The sequence below is a fragment of the Sceloporus undulatus genome, chromosome 5 (genome assembly GCF_019175285.1).
Source record: "Sceloporus undulatus isolate JIND9_A2432 ecotype Alabama chromosome 5, SceUnd_v1.1, whole genome shotgun sequence".
NCBI lineage: Eukaryota > Metazoa > Chordata > Lepidosauria > Squamata > Phrynosomatidae > Sceloporus > Sceloporus undulatus.
The window spans coordinates 32,904,801-32,931,564 of record NC_056526.1 but is presented as its reverse complement, the minus strand read 5'-3'; the positions used below and the strand labels follow the sequence as shown (position 1 = coordinate 32,931,564).

The following is a 26,764-nucleotide window of genomic DNA, read 5'->3' as shown; positions in this document are numbered from 1 at the left end:
TATTATGTGTATGTTGTGTACCTTCAAATCATTTCTAACTTACGGTGGCCCTATCATGGTTTTCTTGGCAAGATTTGTTCAGAGAAGGCTTGCCATTGCCTTCCCCTGAGGCTGAGAATATGTGACATTATCATCATTATTATTATTATTATTTATGTTATTTATAACCTGCCCTTCAGCCCTAATGGCTCTCAGAGAGGCTTACAATTATTATTTTTAACTGGACGGTTCCCTGCCCTCAGGCTTACAATCTAAAAGACAGGACACAAAAGGAGAAGGGAATGGTGGAGGGAAAGGGGATGAAGTCCAGTGGTTCTTCTCTCCCTCTGAGGCCTGGACCACGGCAGATGGATTGGAGGGAGGGCTCTTCCTTCTTCCAGGCTGGCCCTGATGGAGCTGGGCCTGCCTGCTCACTCCCTCACAGGCCGAAGGATGACAGTATCATGGAGGGAGGGCTCTTCTTTAATCGAGGCCAGGCCCGATGTCACCCATTGGGTTTCATGGCCAAGCTAGGAATTGAACTCTGGCCTGCAGAGTCCTAGTCCAACGTTGAAATCACTACGCCAAGGTATTATTTACCACGCCTTTTGCTCCCAAAACCAGGACTCAGCGGCATACAAATTAAAACAAATACAACAGATCAACATTAAAACAGAATTAAGCAATTAACAATGCAAAGAATTTATAACATACAATTAAAAGTGATTAAAAGAATGCAGTCAAAACAGTGCAATGGCTTCTTAAAAGCCCTTCTCTGTATAAGGAAAAAGGGTGACGGAAAGAGGGGGCCTTCTTGGGTTCTCCGTAGGAAGGGAGGAATGCATCTGAGGAAGCAGAGCAACTTCTTTCTTTCAGTGAGTCTCAAAGGCGCTACAAAAGGTCTCTCTCTGTGCCCATATAAATCCACGCTTCTTCGTCATGCTCAAAATGGAGGACGCTTTGGAAGGAGGCTGAAATGGAGGACGTGTCACAGTGGAAATATCCTGCTGCAACATTTTGTTGCAGCTCCTCTTTGTCTGAAGCAATTCCCAGGAAAGCCTGGGTTCTGCATCTGCTAACAGGGATTGGGGTTCCCAGCAGTCATAGAATGGAATCCACTGGCGAATCACTTTGATCGCTAACGCTAACTGTAGGCTGAGGCTGAGAGAGTGTGACTGCCCCAAGGTCACCCAGCCAGCCTCCGAAGCCACGCCCCCGAGCGCGCAGGGGCAGCGGCTTCCTATTGGCCCAAGAACCAAGAGTTGCAAGGTCATTCCTCTCCAGCAGCCAATCAGATGAGCCAAAAAAGTTACTCAACGTTCGGAACCGTTGCTGCTTTAGCCAATAGGATGCGTCCATGGTCCCCCGCCTTAGCCAATCGCCTGTCAGCGTTCCCCGAGCCTCTTTCCCGCTAGCCAATCAGAATGAAAGTGTCTGAAAAAAAGTCCCCCTCCAGCCAATCAGCTGCCAGCGTTGTTCACCTTTGGGTTCCTGTGTTTGCGAGGCTTCAGGGCGAGGCGTGGAAGGTGAGCAGCAGGCGCTTCGGCTTCGGAGGCGGGGAAGGGAAGGGGTCCGTTGTCTCGGGGGGAAGAGGGGAGGCAGCGTGGCCTAGTGGTTAGAGCGCTGGACTTCCACTCCAGGGTTCGAGTCCCACTGGGTGACCTTGGGCAAGTCACACTCTCTCAGCCTCAGGGGAAGGCAGTGGCAAACCTCCTCTGAAGAAATGTAGCTAGGAAAGCCCCATGATGATAAGTTTTACCATTATTTATATACGATATGAATCTGGAGAGCAGGGTTCAAACCCAGCTCAGCCATTGAAACCCATTGGGTGACCATAAGGCGAGTCACACTCTCTCAGCTTCAGGGAAAGACAATGGCAAAACCTCTGAGACAATCTTGCCAAGAAGACCCCATGATATGACTCTGAAGATCTGGGTTTGAATCCCAGCTCGGCCATGGAAAGCCACTGGGTGACCTTAGGCGAGTGACACTTTCTCAGCCTCAGAGGATGACAATAATGGCAAACCTCCTCTGAAGAAATGTTGCCAAGAAGACCCCATGATTCGAACCCTGGACTCTGGAGACCAGGGTTTGAATCCCTGCTTGACTGTGGGCAGGTCACACTCTCTCAGCTCCAAAAAAACACTTCGTGATAAGGTCACCATAAATCAGAAAAGCCTTGAAGGCACACCACCTCCATCACAACAACAACAACAAGAAGAAAGGAATGAGAAGAGAGCCGAGAGAGAGAAATGCAAGCAGGGAGTTAGGGAGAGTTGGTAGGCTTTGGACAAGGTGGCGGGGGGGTTAATTTCAACTAAAATGGGGTGGCTGGCCCTTCACCAAAGTACCTGCAAGCATGTGCAAAGTGCCGTAAGTCCCCCCTCAATATATCCTCAACCAGGAGTTTTAGATTATGGGGCATATATAGATTGCAAGTTTCTGGCCTTGGAGTTTGTTTGTTTGTTTCATTTATATCCTGCCATTCTCCCAAAATGGGATCCAAAACTATTTTAAACAATAGTTTAAACAAAAGGTTTTTTAAGTTAAAAGTTTTAAAGCTAAAACATTAAGTACAGAATTGAAAAGAGTACTAAATATCACTACAGCCCCAGAAACCCCCCCAAGATATGGGTTTGCCATAAGACAAAAATGACAACTATTTTAAAGACATTCTCTTTAAAAATAAGGGCTCCAAGATGAAAGTCCCAATGTCCCTTTGCGTACAGCTTGGAAATGTTACTTTTGTATTTACAGTTCCCAGATGCCCCAGCCATTGCGGGACCATGCATTTGGTGGAGATGAAAAAGAAGATGATGACTTGGGGTCCTAAGCACACTGCAGAAATAATCCAGTTTGAGACTGCTTTAACTGCCCTGGCTCAGTGCTAGAGGATCCTGTGAATTGTAGTTTATTGTGGCACCAGAGCTCTCTGAAAGAGGGCAGGAAATTGCAGACCAGTGAGGCTAAATGTCTCACAAAACTACAGTTCCCAGAATTCCCTAGCATTGAGCCAGTCTCGAACTGGATTATTTCTGCAGTGTGTTTTGGACCTTGGTGGTCCTTTTTTGCCTTTTGAATTTTTACCCTGATTTTTGGTATTTACCCTGGTTTTTATCTTTCATATGTATGTATGTACTTTATTTCAACTTTACTGTTGTTAAAAGAGCATCAACGTATGTAATTTCCCATAACTTGAATGAGAAATGAAATGTAAAGCCCATTTTTCTCTCTCTGAAAATGTGGCACTATCTTTTCACCACTTTCAAACAATAAACATCCAGTAAAAAGATTGACATTTCCCAACTTTGCTGATATAAAGGATAAACTGGGAGCAACTCAGTGGAGGGGTTAAGAAATAGCCAAAGCCATTATTGCATCAGCTACCAAACATTCCCTATCTCTAAAAACTCTTCCTTTGTTCATAATGGCATAGTTCCATGGAAATAGGAAACTGTTCTTTTTTCCCTGGTTATGCCAACTAAAGGATTCTGGGAGCTTTTCCCCAAGCTCTTAGTTTAATTGGGAAATCAGCAGGCAGAATGCTTGTATAATGCTTAAATGTATGTAGCCATTCTGCAAAAAACAGAATGCACAATGTATGCAGCCATTACAGTCACACACACAGCCCCCCCCACACACACACACACACATTTGCGGATTTGAATATTTGCGGTTTTGATTAATACATCCTCTCTAGGAGTCTCTTAAGTCCTCCAGCACAACTCTGCCAGAAGTTGGCCATAGAGTTGTATTGGAGAACCTAGGAGTCCCTAGAGAAAACACTTCTTTAAAAATAATAATAAATAAATAAAACTTTTATTTTTATCTCGCTTTTCTGTGACAAGACAATCAAAGCGGCTCACAACACATTAAAATATCCACATTCAATATTATGTCTCAAATTCTGCCCCTTCGGCATTTAGGCATTTGTATGTCCTTCAGCATGATTCTGTGGACAACTTCTGGCAGATGTTGATCAGGGAGTTGAACTGAAGACCTGAAGATTTCTAGAGAGGTGTTCTCCTAGGTAACAAGAATCTTTTTTTTTTGTTTGCGTTTTTTCCACATTCGTGGGGGTCCTTCAACCCTAACCCCAGGGAATGTGGAGGGACCACTGTAGTATATCAGAGATAGTGCATGCCATCTATTGCAAGTCATTGCAAGTCAAAAGACATGAATAAAGTAGCACCAGCCATGGTAAAACATGGTTAGAACTGGATTAGTCAACCTAAGTTATAGAACAGAACAACTTGGATAATGTGAACTGGTTCCATTTAAAACAAAGTGGTGGGAGGTAATGGCTGTGAAATATCCTGATAAAAAATTAGGCTAAGAGGGGAAAATACATAAATGTTATACCAGGAGTGGCAGGTGTACCCATTTGGTATTGTTTCTCCATTGTGATGCTTAGGTTCTTTCTTTTTCAGATGGCACAGAAACTTCTCAGACCATTCATGTTCCTCCGCATCAAGCATCTCTCAGTGCCATTTCATTCCCAATCGTCACTGCTGCTGTGCCGGGTTTCAGCTGTGCCATGCAATGTCACCTGGTGTGGGCCCCTTTCCTTCACTACCACACCTGCAGCAAGAAGGACTTTTTCCACCACTCAGGTCTTCAGGCACACCTTTAACATCCAAGATGGGGATGACTTCCAAGACAGAGTTCTGAAAAGTCAGAAGCCAGTGGTGATTGATTTCCATGCCCAGTGAGTACAGAGGGTGTTTTTCTTTTTGACTTTTTGAAATCGGAGCTTAAAAACATTGCCTGTTGGGACTGCTATTTTCAAAATGTCTAGCCTTCATGGATAGTGGCCATGCTGGCTGGGGGAGTCTGGGCGTGGCAGTTCAAAAAAGTAATTTCCCCAAAAAAGGTAAAGATAGTCCCTTGACATGAATGTCTAGTCATAACGACTGTAGGGGGCAGTGCTCATCTCCGATACTAATCCAAAGAGCCAGTGTTGTCCAGAGATGAATCTGGTAGTCATGTGGCCAGCATCACTGCCCCGAACGCTTTTACCTTCTCACCAAAGTGGTACTTATCTATCTACTTGCATTTTCATGCTTTCGAAATGCTAGGTTGGCAAAACATGGGACTAATGACATGAGCTCATCCCATCATGCAGCACTCAGGCCTCAAATTGCCAACATTCTGACCTTCCTTTTTTTTCACGTGGGGGATCCATTCCGGACCCCTGGCATAAAAAAAGTGTGTATGCTCGAGCCCCATTGAAAGTAATGGGGCTCGTGTATGTGGTGGTGCGGCAGCGGCGCACACGCGTGCCATGGGCAAGCACCCTATTAATCTAAATGAGACGTGCCGCCCCACACGCTCCCTCACAGCTTTCAGTGTATGCTGAAAGCCGCGTATACTGCGTCTGCATATGACGCGGGCACACTGTATCATGAGGGCAATACTGGGAATAGAATTCATTCTGTATAGCCAAGTAGCTTGGCTATACAGGATTCCTGATGGAAAAAGTCGGTCACAGCTGTGCCCCCCTTCTCTCCTCTTGCCCCATGTTTCTGTTCCTAGAAGGAGAGTGAATATATGACAGGACACAAGAAACAGATAATTCAACACATCTGGAAGGTACCAGATTCAGGAAGGATATATTAAACACGGGGGCAAGGAAAAAATAAAGAAAAAACTCAAGTTAACTAGTTTTTTCAGATTTCTGCCTTGAATATTTTTCATGACATGCTTGCAAGGATCAAACTAGATGTGCAAGCAGACATGCACTTGTCCATCTCCCTTCCTTTTCTTCATTGCTGAGTTGTATCCTAAATTGCAAATACCAGACATTTTTTAATCTTTCATGTTTGTTAGAGGACCCAGATGCTGACTACGTTATAGCTAGGGATATTTCCAACTAGTAAACAAGCTCTGTAAAAAATTCAATGAAGCTACATGACTTCTGGATCAAAGCAGTGTAAAATTAAAGTTTAACTTGGTTGGACTATGTACTTATACAGCTCTCAAAAATCACAGGATTATTTCTTTATTTTTGCATAAAAGGTTGTGTTGGAAGGAAGGAAATGAGAAACCAAGCAGGCCATTGCTTAGTAACCAAGGGGGCCATGGGAGTACCTTCATTCCAAAATGGGTCTTATTCTTGTCTGAAGCAATTACAGTTGACCCTCCACACTCGCTGGGGTTAGAGATACAAGACCCCTGTGAAAGTAGAAAAATGCAAATAAAAAACACTGTTTGTTTTAACCTGAGAGAACACCTCCCTAGGAATCTCTAAGTCCTCCAGCACAATTCTATGGTCAACATCTGCCAGACAGTGATCATAGAATTGTGCTGAAGAACCTACAAAAGCCTAGAGAAGTGTTCTGTCTTGGAATCTCTAGGTCCGCTGGTTTGACTTTTGGTGGAAGTTGACCATAGAGTCGCACTAGAGGATTTAGAGATTCTTAGAGATAATATATTAAGAAATATAGTAATCAAATCTGTGAATAGTCAGATCACAAATGTGGAGGGCCGACTGTAATACCAGTTAAAAATGGAGGAGGAGGAGGAGGTAACAGTGATAAGAGTCTGAGGTTTGTGGGTAGTGGATGGTGGGTAGCTGACTCATAATGCATCTATGCTGCAGAAATTATACAGTTTGGCACCATTTTAATGGCTGTAGCTCCAACCTGTGAAATCCTGGGATTACTGTAATAGTTTTACAAGGTCTTTAGCCGTCTCTGCCAAAGAGTTCCAGTGCTTTGCAAAACTACAAATCCCAGGATTCTGTAGAATGGAGCCATGGCAATTAAAGTGGCATCAAACTGCATTATTTCTACAGTGTAGATGCACACTCAAACACTACTGTGAAAATATTTTGAGAAAATCCCTCTGCTTCCATTGTAGGGGTTTGTTGTTGTATGCCTTCAAGTCGTTTTCAATTTGTGGCAATCCTAAGGCAACCCTATCCTGGGGTTTCCTTGGTAAGATTTGTTCAGAGGAAGTTGTCATTACCTTCCCCTGAGGCTGAGACCATACACCTTTCCTGAGGTCACCCAGTGGGTTTCATGGCCAAGCTGGGGATTGAATCCTGGTACAGCTCAGTATTATGATCTATAGAGATGATTTGTGATGATAGATTGGCCACATAAAAAAGGAGGTAGCTTAGGACAAGAGTAGAAGTGAACTGCTGTCAGAAAAACAGTAGAATGTGTAGTTAATCTGCTGGGCTGAGATTTAGGAGATCCAGGTTCTGGTCTCTGAGCCATGAAATCCACTGGGTGACCTTTCACCCTCTCTTACTCTAACCTGCTTCTCAAAGTTGTTGTGAAGGCAGTGCAGATGAGGAGAACAGGTATATCTGAGTTAACACAGTAGATGTGTTCCTGGGCATTACTTCTTTAATAGAAAGCTTAGTTCCAGAGAGGCAGAAATCACAGAAAGAATAGGAGTAGGTTCCTGCATCTCAAAAAAAAGAAGAGACATTCAACGTGTTTCAGCAACCCAGTTATTCAAAACCAACAATATGCACATGTGAAATAAAGCAGCCAGATCAGGTAAGCCTTGTATAAGTAATAAGATTCTCAACCTTCTGGAGACCACTTGAAGGGATGTGTTTTTTTTCACTAGCCTCCACTTTTCTTAGGCATTCCATTTTGTTACCCAAACTTATATTTCTGTGCTTTTTACGTGCTGGAGATAGCTGGTGAGCAGGGAAATCTGCTTTTCCCCCTTTCTCCCTGTTTTGCTGCTCAGTTAGGAATCTGGGAGGCAACTACTGTTAACCTTGCCTACTGTAGGTAAGCACACACAGCTACATTAGGATCAGCTAGAGTGGAATCCCATCCTTCCCAGCTCAAGCTTTATTGCATTGTTTACTGCAGACGTGAGAGCCAGCGTAGTGTAGTGGTTTGAGTGTTCGAGTGGAACTCTGAGAGACCAAAGTCTGAATCTCGCTCAGCCATGGAAAGCCACTGGCGGTCTTGGACAAGTCAGACTGTCTCCATTTTATAAGATGGCAATGGTAAAGCCCCTCTGAACAAATCTTGTCAAAATCTCTGTGGTAGATTCATCTTAGAGTCACTGTAACTTCAAAATGACTTCAAAGAACACAACCAGAAATATACAGAATTTATGTTGTTTTAAAATGTTCATAAGCAGTGAAAGCCAGTGTGGTGTGATGGTTTGAGTGTTGGATTATGACTTGAGACCACCATTCAAAATCCGTCTCTGCCATGGAAACCAAATGGGTGTCCTAGGGCAAGTCATACTCTTTCAGCCACAGAGGATGTTAGCGGCCAACCCGCTCTGAAGAAATTTGCCAAGAAAATCCCATGATAAGTTTGCCTTAGGGTCGCCATAAGTCAGTAAGTCAGAAATGACTTGAAGGCACAGAACACTAGCATAAGCACTGCATGTTCTTTTTCCTCATTGAACCTTAATCCTTTTTTTAAAAAATTTAAATTATTTTATTTTATTTTTGCTTGGAGGTGGTGTGGTCCCTGCAAGATTCTGGGCCCTAGACTAGAAAAGATGGTGGCCAAGCACCAAGGGAAAGTGCTTATGGCAAAAGTGGACATTGACGACCACACAGATCTAGCCCTTGAATATGAGGTACGTGCTACATACACACCCTTTGATATGTGCATATAATACATTTCATAAAGCTGCTTTATTTTGTGTTCATTTGTTTTGATCTGTCTTCCCATTCAATGGGAAGGTTCATTTTTCCCTGCAATTCTTTTTTGCCAAAAATGTGAAACTCTCTTTTTTTATTATGGCTTGGCTGGGGGGTGAAAGGAATCAGGCTATGAAGCAATAAGGATGTCTTAATAGGAAGATAGGAAAGAACATCTGGGTACTGAGGCGAGAACTCTGAGATACACAAGCATACCATCTCAAACAATTGCATACTCTCCAACTGACCAATTTGGCATAGTCCCAGTTAATCCTCTATCATCTTACTTTGTCATCTGCTTTGAAAAGGCCCCATTTGCTCTATCCTCTTTCTCCTTTCCCCCTTTGTCCTCAGCATGCTTCAGCTGCTACAAACTGAATTCAAAGTGCAAAAGTCTTTGCACCCAGTTACTGTATATACTCAACTATAAGTCAATCTCATGTATAAGTCAAGGGCAAGTTTTGGGGCCATAGTTATGGATTTTGGTATAACCTGTAGATAAGTTGAGGATAAAATTTTGAGGCTCCTCAGGTCCATGGTGGCTCTTCAGCGTTTCCCCAGTAGTGGACAGAGACTGTTTCTTTGCCTCAGCGAGGAAGCACCAAAGAGCCCTGGTTGCAGCCATTTTTTCCTTGGAGTGGGGTGAGACAGTCCAAGGTGCCCTCTGTCCCTTCATTCCTGTCCTATTTTTTCTGTAGACTCACCCAGGAATGGAAGCTCTTGACTGCTGGCCCATCCACAGTTGTCTGTCGGGGCTGGCTTGTCTACTTACAGAGAGTGAAAAGGAGGCAGGGGTGAAGAGTCATTTGGGGGAGAGCCAACCATAAAAGGAGCTAAGGCAGGGAGGGAGAGAATGTGTGGGCATGTGTGTGTCTGTATGTGTGTGCCTGCTGGACTAGGGAAGGTGAGGGGGGAGCTATATGTGTGTATTTGTGACTGTATCAGCTGTTGCTCCCATAGAAATAAAAATTGCCCTGCACTCTCTCTGCTTCCAGCAACCCATTCTCAGGGAAAGTGGGGAGGACGGGGTGTGTGTGAAGACACACCCAACTAAAGGTGGTGGCAATTTGGGTGTGCAATGCCGGTACCCTGGTGAAATCAAACTCTTCTACCCAAAAAGGCTCTGATGCTGAATGTAAAGTTCAAAAAGGGGGAAGTTTAATTTAAAGAACAAAAATAAAGAGTTTTCTCCTCCCCAGCTCTAGATAACTTGAAATAAAAGATACTTTAAAGTTTGACTTTCAGCAATCTTCAGGGTGTCATCTCTCTGGGTTTGATCTTGGTTTGATCTCCTCACTCAATAGAGCTGGTGCAAGGTCTTTCAGCTCCTGAATTGTTTGGCTTGACATAGGTAACTAATTTCACTGACTTGTTCCTGGTACCTAAATTGGTTAACTAGTCCCTGGTAACTGATTCAGCTAACGTGTAAGAAATGCCCTTTCCGGCTGTCTGGGCCTGTTTGCCACCAAAAGACAGCTCTCTGTCAGCTCACAGCAAAGACTGCCTCAAAACTAAAAGCCTCTAGCTACAACAGAGCGTGTTGGGAAGGGGCAAACCAAACCTGGAAAAATGCAGGGGATCCTACAGCTCCTCCCACAACTAATACAATGAACATTTCCTACACTAAAACATACCATGGCCTGAACCAATATGAAAGAAAATGCAGGGGGAGATTCAAACAGTCCTGGCTGGACATCACAGTGTGCGTGTGTGTGTTTGTCACTGAATGAGCTGCCATCATTGGCATTGCCATATTGACCTATATATAAGTCGACTCAGGATTTTGGAGTCAATTTTGGACATAAATTTCTCAACTTATAGATGAGTATATACTGTAATTCAGCTGGGAGGACAGAAAAGGAGTGGGTAGATTCTTGCCCTTCCCAGTAGATTCCAGCAAAAACAAACTGCTGCAGTCTCTCTTAGCTTGTTCTTCCTCATGCTTATTTTTTGCCAGCTGGACCACACTCTGATGTTGCTTGGCCACACATTTACCTGTTTTCATCTGTGGAAGGTATACAGTTGCTGAGGAATATGTTGGATTCCTATTTTAATACAAGGCTCTCATGTTTGTAACCCTCAGTACCAAACACAGAACAGAACCAAACATCATGTATGGTCACAAATCTGTGCATGTATTGGCTTACAGTGTCTTTTTGTGCCCCCCTCCCACCCCAAAAATGCATGTGCAAAATATGCACATTTTTAAAATGCACATAGAAAGTTTATGGTTCAAAAATGTACATAAATACACCTTCATCAATGGAAGGGTCCATTTCAATGTGTTGGTTTTGAAAGGTGTGTATGGAAATAGGTGCAGATTTTTGTCTGGGCAAACAATTATTCTCAATCTGGTTGGGACCAAAGTTAGAAAGTGCTTTGAGGGAGAAATCAGAGAATGTCAAGAGGCTTAACATATTTGCCCATCCCTACCCATCTCTGGTTTCTAATCCCTTATCTGACCATGACCCCACCTACACTTTCTGAGCAGTTTTCTGGCACTACAGTTTAATGAAGACTCTGTACTAAGCGCACCATTGACCAGTTCCTTGTCTAGAATGTTTAATGTCCAAATGAGATAGAAAGGAGAAAGGTGATGGGACAGGATGTAATTCAATAAATTAGCAAGGGAGGTGTGGCAGAAGGAATGCTGCTCTGCTGGGGCCAAGGAAAGCTTAGAGAAGAGAGAGAAAAAGATAATCTCCTGAAAGATAATACAAGAGTCCTTTTTCATCAACTAGTCAACTCAAGGTTCACCTTATGGGGAACTGAATTGACCATGAGTGTGAGCTCATAGCCAGAGTTTGGGAGTACAATTCCTAGAAAAATCATCATGGCCACTTTACATCCACTAGGGGCCAGATGATATCCCCAGTTGTTGTTGTGTGCCTTCAAGTCATTTCTGATTCATGGCAACCCTAAGATGAAACAATCATGGAGTTTTCTTGTTATAATTTGTGCAGAGGTGGTTTGCCCTTGCCTTCCTCTGAGGCTGAGAGAGCATAACTTGTCCAGAACTTGTCACTCATTGGGTTTCCATGGCCAAATGGGGCTTTGAACCACTTCCCAATGTCCTAGTCCAACACCCCAAAAAACTAAACCACAATGACTCTTGATACCCCCGGTATCTAAAAGGATCTGAGGGACTGAACTACCTAAGATCTTACAGCTGCTTCTAGTCAAATATAGTGAAACTGGGCTAAGTGGACTCATACTGTTCTCCAGGTATAAGCCAGATTTAGCCAGCATGGTGTAGTAGTTTGAGTGTTGGATTGTGACTGTGGATACCAGGCTTCAATTCACATCTCAGCCATGTAAACCCACTAGTTGACCTTGGGTATGTCATGCTCTCTCAGCCTCAGGGGAAGGCAATGACAAAACTCCTCTGAACTAATCTTGCCAAGAAAATGCCGTGATAGAGTTAGGGTCTTAGGGTCATCATAAGTTGGAAAAGACTTGATGGCACACAACGAACAAACACATTAAGCCAAGTTCACATGTCCAAAGGGATTTTTAAAGCCCTTCTCTTTTGGACCTGGGATCCTAAACTGCTTTGTTTTTTCTCATTCTCCCTTGGGATTCTTCAAGGCTGGCTTCTTTCCATTCCTGTGGATTTTCTATGCATTGCCAGTAAAACCTCCCACTCCCCTCTGTCTCCTTCACCCACCTCTGTTTACCAGACAGCAGCCAACATCCCAGCCTGCAAATTTCACAACAGCCTGGGTTGCAGCAGATTCTTTCAAAGGGAGAAGGAGGGAGGGAGACCCCCTCTGTGTGCCTTGGAATGCCTTTGCAGTGCATTCCTTCACATGGGTCCTGGCCTGCCCCTGGCTCCAAGCTGTCCCAGTGGAGCATCCATCCGTGAAGCGTTTCCTGCTGTGAAATGAAGGGGTGGAAGGGACTTCACAAGGACTCCGTCAGAACTCTGTACAAGCCAGAGCTTTGTTCTCTGATTTCCTAGGAGGCAAGGCACTTGGACAGCCTAAGCCCAAGCCCTGCTGCTGCTGCTGCTGCTGCTGCTGCTGCTGCTTTGCTGTAGTGCCTCCTTGCTTGACACCTCCTATAGGCCAATTTTTCTGCCTGGGAGAAATACCCATTGTGAAAACACTGGGCTAGCCCCATCCTTGTTTCTTCCATTTGCTTAGTCTGTTCTTCTGTTCCCGCAGGCTAAAAGCCTGTCCTTACTATTGAGCTTACTATTGAGTGGGATTGCCCTAAAAAAGGCAGGGAAAAGGGCCTGCCTCAGCCTGTAGCTCCCATGCCTTGAACTCATTCATGTATATATTGGATTTCTGTAGCACGTCAGAGACTGTGAAAAAGACACTGCCTTCAATGGCTGAGAAGAATTTTAAACCCTTGACTCCCAGGGTCTTAAGGGTCATTCACACATCCACCCTGATGCTCAAACTGTGGAACCGCATCAATGCATATCTCTGCAAGTTCAGTTGTTCACACGTGTAAGCATTCAAATAAAGATGGAGTTGACGGTGCGAATGCATTTGGAACCCATTTTTTATCCCGGGTCTATTCACATCTGTTATTCACACTACTGACAATGTGGATCTTTTTTTTTTTTAAAAGAGGGGGGACCTGATATCAATTATCCCAGATTAAGTGGGGGTTTGGTAGCCCCCTCTTACTTAATCTGGTGCATTCAGGATGTGTGTGTGTGAACAGAGATTTAACCTGGATTCATCCTGGATTATTTTCACAATGTGAATAACCCCTTAGTCCAACACTCAAATCAGTATGCCACACTGGCTGTCAGGCATACATACATAAACTTATTATGGGAACGTCTTGAAGGAAACCAGTGGTGATTTAGGCACAGTAAGCAGTATTGTAGGGATAAGCTTTGACATATGGAGGCTCACATTGGTAGTCCCCATAGCTTTATTCCCAAAGAGAATCCACAGGTACACCCCCAGGATGGGAGGGATCCTGCTTTTTGGTAGAATTTGTATCTAGAGGAACTAATACTGGCTGAAAACTCAATCATATAGCCATAAAACTCATATTTCTTTTAAAAAGAAAAGAAAAGAAATCACTTACAAAAACTCATTATTGAGTTTTCAGAATAGAACTGCAATCCTATGCCCAGTTATTTCAGAGTAAGCTTTCTTAAATATAGTGGTGCTTGCTTTTGACTGCACAAGTTCAGCTTGGAAACCCATTGAGCTTTAACAGAAGATCAATTCAGACTTTAGCTTTTAATTTAAAATGCAATCCATCTTGCAAAGCAACATTCCTATTTAATCTGTTAGCATGTAATAGGACCCTCGGGGGGGGGGATCCAGCTTCTGATTGGTTTGCTCATTTTCTGGTTTCAGCTATGCTAATCTTTCATAAACAATAGCAAGGCATGAAAGTCTTGTTATTTTCACATTCTCAAGCAACTTCTGTTAATTCCATGGGGCCTATGGTTGATGATGTCCTTGCTCTGGCAGTGTGTTTGTGTGAATATATAAGAATTCCTCTGTTCCTTCACCACTAATAAACTATGCATTTTATCTCTCCATCCACAATCCAGTTAGTTTGTATATCTGTATAAAAAAATACATGCACACTGTTTCTTGCACTGTCACAGATCCAGACTTATAAATATTAAATTGTTCTATAAAATTACTTCAAATTGTCCTGCCAAATATTTCCATATGGCTGCGTTCAGTTCTGGAACTTAATCAAAATCTTCCCACCATCTTTGCCAGTTAGCAGAGAATGGGGCTGATGTCCCATCCAAACAACAGAGGGCATTGTGTGCTATTCCTCTGCAGATTTCCTTATAAGTGTCAGTAATTTTAAACCGGGTGTTTGAGACTGGCCCAGCATGGCTAGAAAAACAGTTAATTGTATAGCACTCCCTCTCAGTCTGCCTAGCATGAAAAGTCTTGTGGAATTAAACTTAAACTATAGAAGAAAGGAATGGTTTTATTATGTTATATTGTCCATGTTCCACTCAGAAGTGACTTGTCCATCCACCATAGATGTCCTACATGTGACATTGGGCAAATCGTCTATACATCTCGATGTTCTGGAACTGAAATTTAGGCAGGCAGAAAGGAAATTGGAGAGTCTGTGAGACATCAATACCAATAACTTTTATCCTACATCTCCATCAGAGTGTAAGTAAAATGAGTAGCTTTCTTGGTCCAAAACACATTACAGAAATAATCCAGTTTGAGACCGCTTTAACTACCCTGGCTCAGTGCTAAGGACTCCTGGGAATTGTATTTTTTATGGCACCAGAGCTCTGACAGAGGAGGCTACATATCTTGCAAAACTTCAGTTCCCAGAATTCCCTAGCATAGTACCAGGGCAGTTAAATTTCCTGCATGGCAGGGGGTTGAACTGGATGGCCTTTGTGGTCTCTTCCAACTTTATGATTCTATGAATCTGGATTTATGCAATGTGTTTTGGACCTTTCTTAAAACACTAAAGCTCTTGCAGATAAAGAGAGGTCTGAGAACACTTAAAGATCTGTAGCAAAGTTTTATGGGTGACCTAAAAGGTAAACTTTTTACTTTAGCAAAGTTTTATAGATGTGTCCCCTAGGGGTCACTAAAGAACACCAAACAAAAACCAAGTATTTCCATGCTGAGTCTTCACTTTGAGCAGGAGGGGGAGTTGGTGCTGTTGCTTAATTAAACCCTCCTGGATTAACCATTGGATGCAACACTCTTAAGCAACTGCTTTACATTGACCAACAGAAGGAAAAGGGTGGTGCCCATTGAAAGAGGCCTATAAACAGAGCTAGGAAATATTTTAATCTTTTTTTTTTTTACAACAATTCCCAGCATCCCTGAGGGACTATATTGGTAGTTATTGTCTCCAAAAAGTAACTTTCCCAGCGCTGTCTTTGAGCCAAGAATATTTGTATGTGGCAAATTGCTGATGGCAGCAAGATGCCTTGCAGCTGGGAGCATTGTTTGATGAGAGAGTGCATTCCTGGGATGGACAGCATGCAAGATAAGGATGGGACATGACCCAGTGGCTGAGCTGTCTGCAGATAAGGGCGCCAGAGGAGCTGTGGAATGTGTCAGTCCCTTCTGAAATATTTGCAGATGCCTCCCCAGTCATTCTCTGGCCTCTTAATAGGCTTGGTCAGAATGCAGGGCCCTGGCCTTTGGGTTACAGACTTTCCAGGGTTAGAAGCCTGCAGAGAAGATGGAGGAACTTGGTCCAAGCCAGGCTAGCTCTCCCCCACATTCCATTCAATGCTTCTTGCTCTTGGCTGGTCCTAGCTGCATGTTTTTATTTAAAAACAAGAAGCAGTAAAATGTTGCTAGATCTGAAATTTGGAAATGTGATTTCTGTAGAGTATAGCTCTCAGAATCCTCCAGCCACAACCATGACCACTGGGTGAAGAATTCAGACATTTTTAAAGTAACTTCTTGAATCCCTGGATAAATCAGTAAAACAGATTTGGGATGGGGGAAAGATGATGCAACAGAATTTAGGAGAAGGCTGCAGAAGTTAGAAATTTGGATTCCCTTTTGGAGTTCCTCTTCATCACTGCTGTCAGATTGTGTGTTTTTAGCAGTTGCTTCCCACAAGTGTAGAACGTTGAGGGGCGTGGACACATATGCACACTTACACATACACACATGCATGCCCTCAAAGATTTTAAAATGTGTAACAAATCTCTGGCTAGGTTTCTGAAGCAAAAAAAATAATAATAGTAATTGAGCAGGAATACCAGAAGATCAGACTTCAGTGGGTGTCCCCCCTCAGAATTAATAAATACAGCACATAGGAGGCTGCCTTGTCCTGTGTCAGATACAGTAATTAGTTCATGTGACTTGGTTTTGCTAACACTGGCTGACAGCAGCTGTCCAGGATTTCAGACCGGCGTTTTTCCAGCCCTCCCTGGAGATGTTGTGGGATTGAATCTGGGATTTCTTCTGCATGTAAAACATGACCATTGGGCACGGACAGGATTAGAATAATAGAATCTTAAACTTAGAAGAGGTTGTGAGGGCCATCTAATCCAAACCCCTGCCATTTAAGAATGCACAATTAAAGCACTCCTGAAAGATGCCCATCAAGCCTCTTGTTTCAAGACCTCCAAGAAAAGAGAGTCCACCACCCTCCAGGGCAGTCTTTTCCTCTGCCATACAGTTCTTACATTAACAATATTCTTCCTAATATTCAAGTAGAATATCTTTTCTTCAATTTGAATCCATTGGATTATGTTCATGGGATCATATTGTACAAAATAAGGACATGAATAACTTGTTTTTATATTTTGCAGTATTTTTACGCTTGCACTCATTTACACACTTTCTATCCCAAAGCATACTCTTACTTATTTCTGTATGCTTTGTGCATGTCTTATATGCAAATATGTATGTTTTCATTCAGGGACGTAGCCAAGGGGGGGGGGATCTTGGGGTCCGGACCCCCCCCTTCCATTAGAAAAATGAATGGTGTGTGCTGCTGCGCCGCCGCACCCAAGCCCCATTATAATGGTGGCACTTAGTCTGGACCCCCCCCCTTCCTAAAATCCTGGCTACGTCCCTGTTTCATTCCTTTTCTTCCCCCTCCCACTTCCTTGTGTGCACTCAGTTAAAACCTACCGTAAGGGAAAACTATTTGGTCTAATGGCAGCCTCTGCCTAACTGGGATGTTCTTGCCTGTGAGAGCCTAGTGGCAGATGTGGGATGAAAATAGCTAATGGAAAGCCAAGAAGTAACTACTTAAAAGCTTCCTTTTGATAGTTATAACACTATAGAACACTATATGTTCAGAAAGAGATTCTAGAGCAGCTGCTGTTATGTTCCCTGTTGTAGGCAGGCACACCCAAGTAGAATAGGACTGGTTGATTACTATCCCATTCTTTCCCACCTCAAACTTTATTGTAGGCATGGTACAACATCCTAGCAAAATGGAAGTCTGTGTTTCTCCAGTTCTTCACCATCCTCCCAATTCCAATGCCGTTTTTTATTTTTAGTTTTTATGTGGGTGACTTCCAGCTAGAAGAACAAGAAGGGAAAGAGGAAGTGGTGGGTGGGCAGAAAAAGGACTTTGTAAAGAGAAGCTTCTTTGTCAGAGGCTTTGTTAGCTGAGGTATGTGTGCAGTGTGAAAGGACCACAGTAGCACATCAGAAGTTGTAAACTTGTTCACAATCCTGGGTCTGTAAGAAAGTTTGGATCCTTCAGTCAGTATATCCCTTTCTTAAAATTTAAACTGAACACCAAGGTTGAGTGACTGTGACACCAAGGTTTGAAAATGGTTTGTTTTTGATTAGCATGACCAGTGGCCATTTTGACTGGGAGATTCTGGGACTTGTCCCAAAAAGTAACTTTTCCAGACTCTGGGACAGATAAGATAAAAGTACAATGAAAGTCATTTAAGGGATCTTGATAAATTTCCGAAGACTGCACCAGTGTGAGGAGACATTAATCATTGACTTTTCTAAAGAGACTACCTTTTGTTTTAATGTTTGCTTTGCCTCTTGAAATGATGTTCACAGGTCAGTGGAGCGCAGCTATTATTCTCCTGGTGTCTTTCTTTTTGTGTCCTTGTTCCTAGGTTTCCGCAGTGCCCACAGTCCTGGCTATGAAGAATGGGGATGTGGTGGACAAGTTTGTGGGGATAAAAGATGAAGATCAGCTGGAAGCCTTCCTCAAGAAGCTTATTGGGCCCTGAACAACTAAAGACAACTGAGTGACATGCACCAAGGCCTCCTGCATTTCTCCCTTTAAAAATAGAATTCCTTTCCTTGGACAGAAGTGAGGGGAAATTGTGAGCTGTCTTCTAAGAGAAGGACTAATGTGTGATTTTGGAGGGACTGGACAGTGCCATTCTTTTTTCCCCCTTCTCCTTGAGGGCAACAGTAGGTTTGATGGGGAACTGATCACTCTGTAATGAAAGCAGAAGAAAGAGCTCACTGGCTGATAGCTAAAAATCAGTGACAAGAAATACAGGACTGCTAATAACAGATCAGAGAAGCTTCCTTTAGCCACCTGGTCCATTCCAGACCCAGGGTAGTGAATAATAGCTGCCAATGAAAGGGCGGCTAACTTAGTTTTAAAATCAGCCTCATCTTTCCAGTCACTGTTGTCTTCCCTCTTTATCTGGTGATAGTTTTTAAATCATACGCAGTTCTTTGGCTGCTGCCCCAAACCCTCCTGCTGCTGTTTATAAACTGAATGAAGAGGAACATTGTTTGGAGTCTTATTTTTGTATGTGTATGTCGGGGGGGGGGGGGTTAATCAGTAATAAAGTCAGCTTTATGCAAAAGGATTTTGCAGTACCTTCGAGACTAACACAGAGAGAAAGAAGTTGGTAACATAAGCTTTCATGGACTAAGTCTACTTCCTCAGATGCATTTGATCCCTATAACATCCAGAATAACATGTCTTTGAAACTGAGCTTTAGTAATTACTTCATTCCCCTTTGGTATAGCATTGTTTGTGACTTGAGCAATAGTGTATGTCTCTTCAGTAGCAAAACCAAAACTCTTCAACTTGTCTTTGGAGGTGTGGGTTTGAATAGGGCAAGGGTGGGCAACTGTGGCTCTCCAGAAAGGTATTCACACTGCACATATCAGTTTGATATCACAGCATTTATCATGGTTCACTGAAAGACTTGGAATTGTCTAGTACACACCCTTGAGCCTAATGTTCTAACATTAGAACATGTAGAATTTCAAGTCTAGGATTCCAGAGGCTAGATCATGTTCATGTAGTATTGTCATGCCACAGTTGTGTAGAGTAGATACACCCGAGATGTCAATGGAGTCCAATTCCCTTGCTTGGCTGTGCTGGCAAGGATTAATGGGAATTGCAGTCCAGCAGACTATAGAGAGTCATAGCTGTCCATTTCTGGAAAGGCAATGAAGATTTTACCCAAGGTACCTGTCTGGACTACTGAAATGATGCTTTGCATCACAATAAATATGTCAGAATTGACAGTTTCTTGTCATTTAATGGTACAAGCTTCTCCTGCCGAAGGTGGCCTGATTTACCCTAACATTACAGGTAGGGGCAGACCTAGAGGTACTAAGTGAAATTAGAAGTTTGCTTCTTCAATGGATGGAACAAAAATACTTTCCTTTTGGAACTCTTTGATGAGGGCTGATACATGAGCCAGCAGTATAACCATGACTACAAACATACTAGTCAAGTTTATATAAAATAAAAACATTGATGATTAAAGCAAGACACTAAAGGAGATCCAAGCATTCTCCCTTTTTTTAAAAGAATGACCCTAGGGGTTAAGGCAGTCTCATAGAAGGAGGATTCCAAGTTCTCCACTTAAACTAGAACATATTTTCTGCAAAAATAGGAATGACAATCTTTCCCCAAGGCAGATGGCACAATGAATGCTTGTATTATAAAATGGCTGCTGCTGGAGAGAGAAGCTGCACTAACTAATCAAGTCTGAACCAGAGAAGTTATTCAAAATCTCTGTTGCATTGACCTGAGGACATAGTTTGGGCTGGAACAGTTTTATAGATTGCTAATCCATCTGTGATCAGAATATTCACAAAAATGGCAATAGGTGTGGTTTTATATGGGCAGAAATGGGGCAAATTATATCTCCATGGGGATAGAGTTCAGAGACATAGGACTGTATCACACAGAGAAAATCAAGGAAAAGAGGGTTTAAACAGACTTTAGCTTGCGCAAAGGGATCTTGTGTAGCACCTTTGAGGCTTACTATGCAAAAGAAGTTGCAGTATATGCTTTCTTTTTGTAGACTTGGTTCACTCCATGCATCTGAGGAAATAGACCAAACTAACTGCTTTGGGTCCCAATCTTGGGAAAGCAGAATAAAAATAAATAAATAAATAATAATAATAATATGAAAGTTTGTGCTACTCCTTTGCAGAGTCTCAAAGGTGCTGCAAGATGCCTTTATACCTCTCCAGTTGGAATACAACTACCATCAGTACCAGCCAGGGAAAATAATGGTAAAGGATGATAAGAGCTATTGACTAGGAACACAAGTTGCCTACATCTGTTTTCAGAACAGCCACCTATGACTGCCACAACTTTTTGGAACTCAGTTTAACATAGCTATTTGTTACCAAAAGAGTTTCAGGAGCACAGCCAAAACATACCACAGTCTGTTCTGTGTTGCTGTGGGATTTTGTTTTGTATTTGTGCCTTATAGTTTTGTATGGCATTTCTTTTTTGGAACTATTTGAAATGCCATCTGCTCTTTAGAAAGGTTCAAACCATAATCGCGTTGTGAGGGAGTTATATTGCTGGTTGATTTTAATCCGTACCTTTAGGTTGTAAAATCATGTAACCTTTAGACTATGACTACTGAGTTTATTTGTTCTCACCTGTAATTTAAAGTGACTCCTCCCTGCTAACTCTCCTCTCTGGCTTTTTCTTTTCTGAACTCCCTTCAAGCCACCTCATAGAGACGGCCCGCTGCCTTAGTGTGGTCAGCCTACCACACCCATTTCAGGCTGGAGGCAGAGATGTAGAAATGGCTTTCACTCAGAAATTGAACAGAAAGTCTTGTGTCTGCTCAGTCCTATCTTGCTATTAATGCTTCTGTTCATAGTCCTCTTTCTGATTTTAGAAAGACCATATTTCTCAATGTCTGTTCTTGCTATTGGCTCTGGACATGCTTCCCTTGTCAGTATGCTGCTGCTGTGGCATGCTTCCAAGTCATTTCCAACTTACAGTGAGGCGAATCTATCATGGGGTTTTCTTGGCAGGTTTCTTCAAAGTGGTTTTTCCCTTGCCCTCATCTGAGGTTGAGAGAGTGTAACTTGCCCAGGGTCACCCTGTGGGTTTCTATGGCTGAGCCAGGATTCAAACCCTAATCTCAAGTCATATAGTCCAACATTCAAACGACTACGCCACGCTGGCTCTCTCAGTCAGTATACAGCATCCGAACATTTTAAAGATTTGTTGCACCTGCCTTGTTAACACCAGAGAACAAGCTATAAATAGTTAAAAAGAGGGAGCAGTATTTGATGTCCTTTGCAGTGTTTTCCTGCGGTCTATAACTGCCCAGGCAGCAGTGTTCCTGCCAGCTTTCTCCAGCGGAGTGCAATTGAGCCTGGCCAGCTTGAGGAAATGGTGCCAGGAAAGGGGGGGAGGAGGTTGGACTTTTAACTCTGTCCTTAAGCTGGACAAAGGCCCTGACCCTTTTCCTGTTGGGAAGCAGGTTTTCAAAAAAAAGAAAGAAAAGAAAAGATGAGACTTTAAACAAGGTTTGAAGGTGTGAAGTTTTTTACCTCCAGTGTCTTGTCTCCTAGGTTTCTCATTTAATATGAATGCTAAATGTAGTGTGTGTTTACTTTACAGATACTGAAAGCCAAAGTAGCATATCAATTTAATTCTGATATAGGGCTGCCAGGTGGCAACCTCGAGCTGGCCTCTGTTTCTTTAATCCAGGGGTGGCCAACCTACAGCCTCATTTCAAGCCCTTTTGCAAGTTCAGACCTTTGGCCAGAGTGATTCCTCTGTGATATGGCAGAATGCTGTGCAGGAAGGGGGTGGCAGAGAAAAGAAAAAGGAAAAGATATTCCCAAACTACAATTTGCTTCATGCCTGCTAGCTACCAGCATATATCCCACACCACATTGTGAACACAGAGCTGCAAAAGTGGATGCAGGTCACCTTCCTACTATTGGAACCAGGATCATTTTTCTCCCAGCAGAAAAGCAGAAGCAACCCAATCTGCACCTTGCTTCTCACCTCCAAGCATATTAAGAAAACAGGTGTGATCTCCAGTTTACAAGCTGGCAGCTCTTTCCCATTTGTAGTGTTTGAGTAATGCAGCATTTCTTACAAAAGGAAGAGCAAAATCTGGAGAGAAAGAAAGGGAAATTTTCTGAGTGATGATTCCCAAGTCACATCAAACTATGTTCCTCTTTGGTAGAAACTGAAAGAACCTTCATCATACTGGTATATCACATTTAATGAAGTAGACCAGCATCCTGTTGGCTAGTCCCAACTAGAGTAGATCCAGGAGCCAGCTTGGTGTAGTGTTTGAGTATTGAAATATGACTCTGGAGAATCCCTGCTCAACTATGGAAACCCAGTGGGTGACTTTGGGCACATCACACTCTCTCGGCCTCAGAGGAAGGCAAAGGCCAATAAATAAAAAATATAAACAAACCCCTCCAACAAATTTTGCCAAGAAAACCTCGTGATAACTTCGTCTTAATGTCGCCATAAGTCAGAAAATGACATGAAGGCATACAACAACAACAACAAAAAGTAGACCCATTCAACCAATTGGTCAACATTTTATCTCCAGCTTCAAAGAGGAACAGATTCAATGACTCTAATCAGGACAAATAGCTGAACATTACTACTTCAACAAAAAATTTGTGCCAAAGGCAGAAATAACATCAAAAGAAAAGACAGACTGGTTACTACACCACAAAAAAGTAAAGCACTTCAGCATATTTTACCAACCTCTTATTCAAAATGAGAAATAGGCATGATTGTGCAATCCTCCAACATCCTGAGCCTGATGCTGCTAAAAATACTTTTAGCTAGATAGAGGATGAGGAGGAATAGGCGTTTATGCAGGCATAAAACGTCTTTGTAAAAAAGACAAAACTGTTCTGAAGAACCATGAGGGACATAAGTTTAAAGAACTTAAGATTTTAAACTTGAGCATTGGGCTCCATATTGCGCAGTTGGAACAGGCACATTTCCTGCTTGTAGCAAATTTTTTAAAAAGCGGCATTGTGAGAGACTGCAGGAAAAGTCTGGGAGGGAGAACAGGCCTGTTATGTTTCTACAGTGGTTAATGTTCATGCCCTCCCATAAATACAGAACAGGAAAAAACATCTGTAGGCACTGTGACTTTGCATTGTGCATTTAAGAGCTTGCATAAATTGGCTGTTTTATCATTTCCTTCCAAGGCTCTGGGGCTTGGGTGGTATTGTGCACTGTCAGGACAAGCTGGAGATTTACTGGCAAACCTTCGTACACCCTTCATGCACCCTTTATAACAGGACACAGTTGCTCATTCTTTTTATATGAAATGGGGGCACCTGAATATTTGGGGGGAGGAAATAAAGCAACATGCCCTTCCTTCCATTTGCCCTCAAGTGGCCCCAGTCTCTTGATGGACTGGATATCTTTTGAGTTATGCATTTAAAATGGCAGGGAAGTGGAAGGACAAAAATGCTATTACAGATCAAACGTTACCTTATAGTTTCTTGCATCTGAAGAAGTAAACTCCAGCCTACAAAAGTTCATGCTACCAACTTTTTTCTTTCAGCCTCAAAAGTGCTGCAACTTCCCTGTGTATATGTATAATTTCTTGCCTCTTTTGTTTCAGCAAAGAGGAACAGTATTGGACCCTAGCTGATTATTAGTGGGGCAGGAGACACATATACATTCTTGCTCCTTGACCAGAGTTTGGAAAAGTTATCTTTTGGACAACAGTTTGGACACCAAAGGAATATTCTGGATGTTGTTTATTGTTGTTGTGTGCCTTCAAGTCGTTTCTGACTTATAAAAACCCTATCATGGGGTTTTCTTGGCTATTCAGAGGAGGTTTGCCATTGTCCTTCCCTGAGGCTGAGAGCATGTGACTTCCCCAAGGTCACCCAGTGAGTTTCATGGTTGACCATGGAATCGAACCCTGGTCTCCAGAGTCATATTCCAACACTCAAGCCACTAGCCATGCTTAACTGCTGTCAAGTCGACTTTGACTTATGGCATCCTTAGGGATGAGAGACCTCTAACTGCTCTGCTCGGTTCTTTCAGGTGGTGTCTTTCTTGATTTACTCTATCCACCTGCAATGGACTCTTCCTCTTTTCCTACTTCCTTCCACCTTTGTTGTTGTCCCTTCAAGTCAACTTATGGTGACCCTAAGGCGAACATATCATGCGATTTTCTTAGCACATTTATTGAGAGGAGGTTTACCATTGCCATCTTCTGGGACTGAGAGAGTGTGACTTGCCTAAGGTCACCCAGTGGGTTTCATAGCTTAGCATGGATTCAAACCCTGGTCTCCAGAGCCATGTCCAACACTCAAAACCATTATGTCACACTGGATCTCCAGAATATTCCAAATGATTTCTGAATCGTTGTTGTAGATCCCACTTGTATACTTATACAAATATTCTGATCTAGGAGTAGCAGCATTCTGACAGCATGTTCCCATGATTTCAAAGTTTCGTCTCTCCTGCAGCTCATCCTCACGCACACAAATCCAAGAGGCCTGAGCAGCACTACTGTATTCGGTTCCTGTTTCAGGCTGTTGTGAACAATTTTCAGGATAAATGTTCCTCTTTGGAGATAAAATGTTTTTTGAAAGTCCTACTTGTATTGTCTTAGGCCTTTCTTACTGGAAGAGGGGGACACCCTTGCTGACTGGTAGTCGTTTTACAATGTTGCATTGCATTATTCTGCTTCAGCAATCAGAATTCATGTATCCATGCACTACTGACTTTGAAGCCTCACTGTTCCTAAAATAGCCTACATAAAATGTTCCTGTCCCTTTTGTAACCTTGGGTATCGCTCACCCTGGGCGTTTAAGTAAGTCACACAGTGAGCTTGACTATACTTGAGATGATGTGTGCTCCAGTGTTGAGGTTGGAGGCCTGTGAAATCTCATAGTACTAGTGAGCCTGCAACTTGTTGCAACGTGATATGATCCTGTTCAGTGCACAACCAGCCGCACCTTCTTCCAGGACACTCCATTCCAATGTAAAGTCAAAAGGTTTCATGGACGGCATCCATAGTTTTTTGTGGTTTTTTTCGGGCTATGAGGCCATGTTCAAGAAGAGTAACAATAAACTCCTAGAACATGGCCTCATAGCCCGAAAAACCCATAAAAACTATATAACAGTCCCTTCTATTTCTCCTCTCGGTTTTCGATTCCCACACTGCAGGAGTCAGCAGCTTAGCATTATGTTGTCACTGAGCCTGGCCAGTTTCCAGCGTCACCAGGTCAGATGCATCCATTTCTTGAGATTTCAAGGTTAAAATCTGAAAATGGGACTAGATCCTTGTGATATTATAGAAGCAGGCCAGGCGAGGGCTGGGAGGTGGTCTGGAACTGCTTCTGGGTCAGCTGGGTGTGGAATGGGCTTGAAATTTGAGGAAAGTACAACAACCAGTACAACAACTGCAAGTACAACAACTAGGCTTGCCATTTCCCGCCTGGGGGTGGGACTTTCCCGGTTTGGGGCAGGTCTGCACGGTCCCGCCCCGGTTTGGCCCCGCCCCCGGGATTGCCCCCGCCCCCGGGCGAGATATGGCAAGCTAAGGGAGGCTTTCCCTCGCAGCTTGGGCCAAGGCCTGCAGGGAAAGCCTCCCTGAAGGGGAGGAGTCCCTCCCTGTTTGGGCTCCGCCCCCGCTGAGGGCAGGGCCCAGGCTGAGAGGGAAAGCCTCCCTGAAGGGGAGGAGTCCATCCCCGCTTGGGCTCCGCCCCTGCCGAGGGCGGGGCCCAGGCCCAGAGGGAAAGCCTCCAAGGCTCCTATTCAAATGTAGGACACAAAAAAGTGTCCTACATTTGTCCCAGTTTGGAGGTCCTGATGAATGGCAACCCTAACAACAACTGTATATTTTGTTATGTTATACACACGCACATGTATACACACACACATTAAATTTCTTGTTATAGAAGTGCAAGTTGTGTGTGTGCGAGAGACAGAGAGAATCCATAAAGAGTGGCAGTGAAGCCCCAGCAGCAAGACAGGACCCGGAAAAGTTATCCATGTGTCATGTATGTGGTTGGTAAGGACACATGTTATAGCATGGCTTAATGGTCTGAGTGTTGGACAGTGACTCAGGAGACCAGGATTTGATTACCCACTTGGTCATGAAACTCACTAGATGACCTTGGGTTAGTCACATGCTCTCAGCCTTAGGGGAAGTATAGGCAATCCTTCTCTGAACAAATCTTGCCAAGAAAACCTGTAAGTTAGAAATGACTTGAAGGCACACAACACACAACTAACCAGGTAATATGAATGACCTGGAGCTTGAGGGGTGGGAGGAGAGCATTTTTCAACAGCTGCGCATGCAGACAGTAAAATGCATCCAGCAGCTGCAACAGTTTATGCTTTTTGTACTGGAGCATACATCCCATGTGTCCTTACCTACCACACACATGACACATGGATAGGTTTTCCATGCCCTTCCCTGCTGCTGGGGCTTATGATGGGTTCACTGCCACTCTTTATGGGTTCTCAAGCACACACACAGCC

At 43.2% G+C, this 26,764-nt stretch overlaps 1 protein-coding gene across 3 annotated transcripts; it reads left to right on the top strand.

The window, feature by feature from the left end:
- The first annotated feature begins 1,404 nt into the window (after positions 1-1,404).
- On the top strand, positions 1,405-20,937 carry TXN2 (thioredoxin 2). 3 transcript variants are annotated; one of them, XM_042468944.1, is made up of 5 exons: positions 1,487-1,505; positions 3,906-4,009; positions 4,410-4,687; positions 8,424-8,547; positions 18,144-20,937. In XM_042468944.1, the coding sequence occupies exons 3-5, from the start codon at positions 4,410-4,412 to the stop codon at positions 18,258-18,260; spliced, it is 519 nt and encodes a 172-aa protein (XP_042324878.1). In that variant the 5' UTR covers positions 1,487-1,505; positions 3,906-4,009; the 3' UTR covers positions 18,261-20,937. The 3 variants fall into 3 exon arrangements, with proteins under 3 accessions (XP_042324879.1, XP_042324878.1, XP_042324880.1); XM_042468945.1 differs by lacking the exon at positions 3,906-4,009 and having other exon boundaries at positions 1,405-1,505; XM_042468946.1 differs by lacking the exon at positions 1,487-1,505 and having other exon boundaries at positions 3,897-4,009.
- The last annotated feature ends 5,827 nt before the right edge of the window (positions 20,938-26,764 follow it).

Excerpts from the sequence above, each read along its gene's own strand:
- TXN2 (XM_042468945.1), top strand. The coding sequence starts at position 4,410 with ATGGCACAGAAACTTCTCAGACCATTCATGTTCCTCCGCATCAAGCAT. Across the intron at positions 4,688-8,423 it reads GTGATTGATTTCCATGCCCA|GTGGTGTGGTCCCTGCAAGA; the intron begins GTGAGTACAGAG and ends TTTTGCTTGGAG. Across the intron at positions 8,548-18,143 it reads ATCTAGCCCTTGAATATGAG|GTTTCCGCAGTGCCCACAGT; the intron begins GTACGTGCTACA and ends CCTTGTTCCTAG.